This window comes from Laetiporus sulphureus, assembly GCF_001632365.1.
Source record: "Laetiporus sulphureus 93-53 unplaced genomic scaffold LAESUscaffold_13, whole genome shotgun sequence".
In the NCBI taxonomy this organism is placed as follows: Eukaryota; Fungi; Basidiomycota; class Agaricomycetes; order Polyporales; family Laetiporaceae; genus Laetiporus; species Laetiporus sulphureus.
Genome location: NW_024468522.1, coordinates 92,808 through 101,227, shown reverse-complemented (window position 1 = coordinate 101,227; position 8,420 = coordinate 92,808). Strand labels below are relative to the sequence as shown.

The 8,420-nt window shown below is 42.5% G+C and overlaps 2 protein-coding genes across 2 annotated transcripts; both read right to left on the bottom strand.

Moving 5' to 3' along the window:
* Positions 1 to 1,161: 1,161 nt before the first annotated feature.
* Positions 1,162 to 1,671, bottom strand: LAESUDRAFT_650433 (uncharacterized protein; the record flags this gene model as incomplete). The annotated part of the gene is made up of 1 exon (XM_040904248.1): positions 1,162 to 1,671. A coding segment is annotated over one exon (510 nt), but the record flags the coding sequence as incomplete, so codon positions are not given.
* Positions 1,672 to 5,879: 4,208 nt separating this feature from the next.
* LAESUDRAFT_713186 (uncharacterized protein) lies at positions 5,880 to 6,759 on the bottom strand (the record flags this gene model as incomplete). Its single annotated transcript, XM_040906948.1, has 2 exons — positions 5,880 to 6,643; positions 6,744 to 6,759. The coding sequence occupies 2 exons, from the start codon at positions 6,757 to 6,759 to the stop codon at positions 5,880 to 5,882; spliced, it is 780 nt and encodes a 259-aa protein (XP_040765584.1).
* Between the last annotated feature and the right edge of the window lie 1,661 nt (positions 6,760 to 8,420).

Here is an 8,420-nt window from a genome sequence, read left to right as displayed (position 1 = left end):
CATATATCTTTCACCCTTCCATATGCTTGCTACCCAGCTAGTAAGTGTTAGGCTCTCCAGCCACTTAAGGGATCAGGGGGATCAGGGCGACACATTCCACATGACCGTTCCTTTTTTAGTCTTTTTGATCTCTTGTCCAGCATCGCTGTGACAATGTTACAAAACTCTTTGATCTCAACGAAATGGAATCGTGACTTGAACATTGGGCTATATATATTTGTGCAATTTGCATACATGCCTTGAAGGAGGCAGATCTCCTGGTCTTCATGACTCTGTCGCAATGCAGTGCCATTGCCATCTCATAGCACCATTGATCCTCCTCAGCCTTCAACAGGTTGCCTCCTGTCCAGTAATCATTGACATTACTCACTTGTTAATGCCACTCCTTTCTGTGATATGATGCATTCCACGCTGAGCCTCTGTGACCATGCTCATTGCTGTGTGTGCCACTTTCACTTTTGATCTGCTTACCATAACCATGATCATCAATGTCTGCCCAACCATCACTGAGACCACATCTGCTAGTGAGTGGCACTCATCTGTCATGCTAATCTGGAGCCTGGTACTGAGTCATTCTCATCCACTTAGGCTGGGCTGAGTTCATGACCTCTACCTGGGGCATCACTCCTTTCTTTTTCACTGAGACTGCCTTCACGATCAACATCCTGATTCCTGTATGGCCCACTATCTGGTCCTTACCCATCCTGTTCAGCTCAACTTGAGAGACACTCTCTACTTTTCCCTTCCTGACCACCTTGCTCATTGCACCACCACTGCACCTTCACTTACTTCTGGCTCTAGTGAGCAATGCAACATGATTTTCATCAAGTGCTGCAACACTGTCAGTGATGCATCAGATTCGGGCATTCTTAGCTTGGTAGAAAATGTACTCTGGGTGTGCTCAATGGTGCTACAGGCCTCTGAGCCAGCATCAGCTGTAGCGCTGTCATTGATGGAGGCCTTAGTGCCTGTTGAATCATGGTCATCAGATTCATCTTGTCTTTAATAAGTGAACGATGACTGAGATAATCTGAATAGTCTGGCATGTGCCCTTTGTAAACTGTGATATGCAATTTAGCTCATTTTGACATATAATGCTGGCAGACAACAATCTTGTAAATTAAAGTTCTTCCACTGTGAGAGCATGCTCAGCCCATGTTTTCAACGTTCAGGCCCAAGCTGTTTTATGTCTCCCTCTTGTGCTTCGAATTCTTTTTGTATCCAACATCTATAATTTACCCATCTGAACAGACCATCAGTGGAGTACTGAGTGAATGAACAGCATGTCTTATTTGCATTTATGTTAACATTTGAATGAAGCAAGATGGCAGAAGGGATGAGGATGGTAGTGCCTGCAGAAAACTCAATGACAAGGTGAAGGTCCCACAATATCACATGTTCTCCTTGCTTGTGATCAAAATTCTCCAGGGCTGTGATTGAACACCAGCCCCATGCAAGATTTGTGTGGTCAGTGTGCATTGTGATGACCACATTGGGGCCAAAGTTGTAGCTCACAGCACCAAAAACTGAGCTATTAAAATTTGAGTGGAGGATCTGGTTGTCCTCCTTCAGCTTAGCAATGTTCTCAGTGTAGAAAGTATACAATCCCAGGGCAAAGAGCTGTAGTGCAGCATTTTCAAACTTGGTGAGGTGACAGATGGCCACATTTGATTCAGCATGTTGAGAATTGTTGTGTTATTGGTGCTGTTTTTCAAATTTTTGACATGACGATGCTCTGTCAGTTTGGAGTAGATGTGACAGTGAGAGGCTCACCTTCTGATATCTGCTATATGAAATTCCTTTTAATGATGCTGGATAGTTGCTCTGGCTATGGGTTGCTTGTTTTGGGCTGAAGACACAAAGTTCTTTGCACTGTAAGATGAGGTCACTGGCCTGCTTTGTGATGTCACCCCACCATGGGTTGTGAGAACATCCAGCGAGTGATCTGAATACACATCCATCACAATCCACCAGAGGTCTGGGACTCTTCCAACATGCATGAGCAGAAGAATATTGTCCAGTGTACATTTGTAAAGTACTCACATTCTGTCTCATTCAATCAGCTGCATGCCTTCTTGTGCGAGAACCTTTTGCAGTGTAAGACCTTTTCCGTCTGATTGTTTCTGAGGAATGGGTTTGCTGACAAATGCTGTGAAAGCTACCGAGTCTTTTTTCATATTCAGAGCAAAGCCAGTAGGCAGCCTCTGTGGGCCAGGTTGTGGCATGTTTGCATCTGCAGTTAAGGTATCAGTTATGTCCTCTTTGATTGAACAGTCACAAAGCACAGTCAAGCTGCACTCTCAGATTTTCTGTGAGATGTGCTTGGCACCATCTGTCTTTTTCCTCTGTGCTTCTCTCATCTCTCTTCTCCTCCATTTTCCATGCTGCCTCTGGTGGTAATCCTCCTTTGTGCTCTCTCTAACGTGCTTTTTGGAGGCTGCCTCAGTGAGGTGGTCAACGAAATCTATAGGTCATTCATCATCACACACCAGTGCCTCATTGGAATCTTGGTCTATTGCAGTTTTGCACTGAGATTCTTCTTCCATTGCTTCCATAACTGCAACATTGAGATCGAATTCTCATGTTACATAGATGGGATCACCTAACTCACATGACCATAAGTGAAATTCTGCTCCGGACCAGGTCTTTCTGTAGGAGGAACACTCCATGCCCCCCTGCTAGAATAATGACACATCAGTAAATTATTGGAGGGCAGAAAACCAGCCTGCTTCACCATTATCTGGGTTTCAAATCTCAGATCCACACTTCAATGGTGGGGTTACAGGCAGGGTGACAGTAAATCACATACCTAGGGAGATATTGGGTCTGACACCCTTGTCTATCACACTCTCAGCTTCTTGTAGTTGAAACCATTGACTTATGATGATTTTTGGGCAAAAGCCAAGGATTGTCAATTAAATGGTGTAATCAATCAGAATTATCTGCTTCAGATTCTCAGATTTTGACTATGGACAGAGATAGATGGTGTAGACAATCAATGCAAAACCCTTATTCATATCCACTCTGTTCGGTATTATCCAAGGGTCACAGTGAAGAGCAAAGGTGTTTCTAACTATGCTCCATTCGGTATTATCAAATGAATACAGATTCTGCCAAGATGGATGATGAGTGTTAGCAGCAAGATCAGTGCATGCTAACTCACCCATAGTCACATGTAAAACACAGCATGCATGGAAGATCATTTTCAAATGTGATTGGGACACAGTTTGATCGAAGATCATTGGGCGTCTAACCTCTTTCTTCCTCTTAGCTTTCATCTCGCACTCATTTATATCTCACCCTCTGTTGCTTTACACTTTGTCCTCACTCCTCTGTCACTCTTTGCTTTGTACTCACTGCTCTGTCACTGTACACATCATCCTAAGCATCTTATCAGGTAATACTCTGATAAGTTGCACATACATTAAGAAATGCTCTCGGTCCACCTGGCCTGCAGCCACCTATCAAGTTTTACTTCAATTGGAGGCCTGTATTTAGCTTATTTGCAGTGTCTATGCAGCAATTTCTGTATCAAGAGCTGAGATGCTTTCTATTCTGCTGTGCTCTCTGTGTCAGGATTCAGAATGCCTAAATCAACGAAGACATCCAGATGTTCTTGGTACCTCGATGATAAGCCATGCTTTCAATCACTGTTATTGTGGTGCTTACTGGCCAATAGATGTCCTATTCACAGTTGTCCTCATCCTCATATTTTGGAGCTGCAGAAAACACATGATCGTCACTATCACAATTAAAAGTATATGTTCCAGTGGAATGGTGCGCTGTGTTATTGCATTTGATTTGAAATCAATATTGAGCCAGAATGTAGACCAGGCAATTCAGATTGAAAGAGATATATATACTGGAAAGATGCCTTGTCCATGCAGTGAACTCAGCCATTCTCACTATTTCTATACTAAGATGTATCCCATTCTTCATATGGTAAACCACACTGAAGCTGTCACCAGGCATGATGATGAAGCATACAAAGATTCTTCTGATGTGAAACAGAATGCAAGTCAGTTGCTAGATGATCAGCCAGGCCAAGGGTCACTACCATGGGATATTCCTTTGAATGCCAAAATGGAGCAGACCATTGAATCTGGTGATCATGATGCAGACACAGCCAAAGTCTTCAACACTCCTAATGTTCCCAATGAACATAACTCATACCTAATGTCTGACCTGCATATACCCACTCTCTCTGATGACCAAGCTGCTATAGACCTTTCCATGCATGATTGTATGCAGGTTGACATACCTATCCTACCCACCAATGCTGTCAATGCTGTTGTATCCAGAGCAACCTGGCAAGAGCTTCTCAAGTGATCTTCCAAGTGAATCACAAGTATCACCTTGTGATCTGTATGGAGTGCCATAACATTGTTTCCTTGGAGTACATCCACTCTCATCATACTCGCAAACATAAACTCTCATGCTATATTCCTGAAAGCAGTCACCTTCCTGACAAGGAATCATTGATGAAAATGCTGGCCCAACTTGGCGTGCACCATTCAAAGAGTCCATTTCCTGGACCTATCCCAATTATACAAGATGTTGAGATTATCCATGCATGGTGATGCAAGATTTCAGGCTGTATGGGATGTGGTGTTTTTGGAAGCACAAAGTTGCATGATGCCCATTGTCATGAAGTACATCCTGATGTCATGCTTCATCACAGAGTGCAAGTTAATGCCCATTTCTGATGAGTTTATTGAGCTGAAATGAGAGGAAAGGATTAAATGACACCATCAAACCATATCAGGTCTGAGATATGTGACGTGTAGACCATGTGCTCAAGGTAACCCAAATGTGCAATGTATTCAGGATGTTGACCTCAAGGTGTTTCATGCCACCATGGAGGTCTTTGATCCTTCTCTGGAAGATGGATATTCTGCATTGCAATACCATATGAGGGAGTACTATCTCAACATTGCAGATCATCTTCAAGATCTTCAGATCCTCACCCTATGGCACATAGCGACCAGCAATCCTGGTCAGGGATTGAAGCCTCATCCATTCAGCCACCTCCAAGAGCATGACACTATCATAGGATACTCCTATTTTATGACTCGCTTTGTGATTTTTCTTCTGCAACATCATCAGCAGCCTTTGCCAGACCTCCAACTCAAGTTCTATGCCATGCACTGACAATCACTGGATGACCTTGTCTATGTCATTAGGGTGTCACTTTTCAAAAGCCAATAAATGCCAATGATTCACTGGGTGATTCTCTCCATCCTGACTTGTGGCAGTGATGGGTTTTTAAGAGCAGAGTGGAAAAACCTATTTTCTATCTTTTTGATCACATACCATCTTCGAGATAACCATGGAAACATGTACATATGCCACTGTGAGGATTACTCTAAATATATCCAAGGTGCAATGGTGCTTCAGAGCGACCGCCACTCAAGAAACTCTTTATCGTAGTGTTCACCATGATAACAATGATGTCAAGTGAGCAATGTCATTTATCTGTCAATTCTTCAGCTTATTGTTTGTATAGAGCATACATTTCTGATATGCACCAATATCTAACTGATGGTCCACAGACAACATTCACTCTGCTATGATAAAGGATGGCTTTACTGTCCACCCTCATGTACAATAAGCCTGGCCTACCTCACTTCATGTGGGATGTAAACCATTTCATGCTGTCCATCACATTGTAGCAGTTCAAAGCCCGTATTTACAAATTATCAAAGAATGCCATGAGAGCATTCTCACCATTTGCAGCTTGTTAGATCTGAAGAATTTCTGGAGCCACATAGACTCCAAGATGAACCTGCTTAACAGGAAGAATTGTTTTTTTGACAATCCCTTTAAGGATGCACTTGGGACCTCAGTGCTTAGCGATCCACGCAATGGCATGACAAGATTTAGAAATATTCTTCTTGAGTACATTTTGCACAACTCAACATATTGCAGTTGCAATCAGGCTTGTCAGTCATTACTAGAAAGAACATGCTCATTTTGCAGTGGGTGTTGGTGCCAACAGCAGCTAGAAATGTGAATGTAATTGGAGTGATAGGCCCATTAGCTGCTGCTAGAATGAATGTGCCAGTTTCTGCATCAGGTGTGAGTCCTGATGACAACTGGGATGTGAATATAATTGAAGTGATAGGCCCATCAGCTACTGCTAAAGAGGGTGTGCTCATTTCTGCAGCAGACATGGGTCCCAATGGCAAGTGGGATGTGCATGTAATTGAAGCAATAGGCTCATCAGCTGCTGCTAGAATGAATGTGCTGGTTCTGCATTGGGCATGGGTCCTGACGGTAACTGGGGTGTGAATGTAATTGGAGTGATTAGCCCCATCAGCTGCTGCTGAAGAGGGTGTGCTCATTTCTGCAGTGGATGTTAGTGCTGATGATAGCTGAAATGTGGATACAAATAGAGTGATAGGTCCATCAGCTACTGCTAGAGAGTGTATGCTTATTTCTGCAGCAGGTGTGGGTTCTGATGGCAACTGGAATGTGCATGTAATTGGCCCATCAGCTGCTGCTAGAATGGATGTGATGATTTCTGTGATGGGCATGAGTGCTGATGGTGGCTGAAATTCTCCATCCTGGGTTCCTGTTAAAATGAGCAATTTGATGAAAGTTAGGAAGCAAATCATGCGCTTTTCATCCTGGGCTTCTACTGCTTCAATGAACATTGTAATTGTAATTCAAGTTATGAAAGTCATCATAATGCTTTCAGACTAGGAAACCTCCTCTCTGAGTGTGTCCAGCTCCATGCTCACCTTGGTTGCCTGACATTGATGATGATGCTTAACAAGATCATTTGAATAAGGTCAGTTGAATATCTGGAAGTAGCAGAGATTCCTACTCACCTTTCTCATTTATTGTTCCATTTCATACTGAGCTCAGAGCACCTTGAGCCATGTGACTTGATCACTGGTCCTATTAAATTTCTCATTAAGCTTGTCTTGCTGGTGTAGGACCTCATCATGATGGTTCATTAGCTTGTTGTGGTGTTTCGTGATATCCTCATTGTGATGGTTCCTTAGCTTCTTGTGGCATTCAGTGACCTCTTTGAAATTGGCCTTGACAGCGCTCAGTTGTTTGTGAAGATTATCTCATTTCTCATGAAGCTCATCTTGCTCATGCAGTACCTCATCGTGATGGTTTCTTTGCTTGTTGTGATATAGGTGATATCCTCAAAATTGGCCTTGACAGTGCTCAATTCTTTGTGAAGACTGTCTTGTTCCTATATAATGTCAAATCATGATTGCTGGAAGAGGTTCACATGCCTTTGAAGCCTGAAAATGCTTGGCATGGCACACAATGCCATGCTGAAGGCATATGGTGAGGCTTTATTTACCTTCACAAGGTTTTAGTGATGGCATGAGTCATATAATGTCCATTGATTACAGAGCTCTCATGTCCACATTATCATGAATATGCTCTTCCTGCCACACAAGTTTGTGGTTGTCCTTTGCAGCCTGATACTGATTCTCAGAAAGCCACATTTTTATGGGAACCTCCACAGTGGCTGTATAAACCAGATGCTGAGAATCCTCCAGCTGAAGAAGACAGCTCAATGAGCTATTGCTAATCAATCTACTGCACTACTTATCATCCAATATCTGAAACGATTCTGCTTCACAAGCTCATGATGAAGACACTGCCCATTTGAATCAATTTTGTAGTAAATATCATACTGGTCCCATTCTTCACCAATTCGTCTGCTGTTCTAAATCCAAGAAGGTCATGCATGTGTCTGAGTGCCATGCTGGCAGCATGCTTTTACAGGCTTAAGTTGCTGTGCCACAGGCTGTTCTGCAGGTTTCACAAAAATCTAAATTAAGGAGAGCTTCACATCTAAATAAATCTAGTAGAGAGTTGTACCTACACCTCATTGAAGAATATGATCACCAGCTTCCCTAGCAGCCTTAACATCAGCATAGGCTGTATTGAATGTGCGAGCATTATCATCAGATATACTGAATCTCTGATGGACAATTTTTGAGAACTGTGTGTTAGCCATCGGTAGATAGATATCACTGCATAGAGGCTCACATGTGATGACATTTTTCTTTCCAATCGTAATAGTATGGGAGTGCAATGGACAAAGTAAACAAAATTAGCATAGGGTAATACGAGGACCGTGCACAAAGAATTTTAGTTCTGCAAGATGAGTAAGAAGGCTATAGTACTCGCTATAGCTGGAGGCAAGATGGAGGACATAACTGAGACTAAACTGTGACATTAAATGTCAACTGATCACCTGACCATTATTTCTCACACTATAGCTACTTATGTTTAACCTGTCTCAGCTGCTAAACTTGATCAAGAGATATTTTGCAGCAACGGAACCACTACAACAGCATCCAGCAATTAATCCTTATCAGCATTTCAGGGAGCTAGTTTCATTCTTTTTTAGTTGTTTAATTATTTACTTATTTATTTAAAAATAT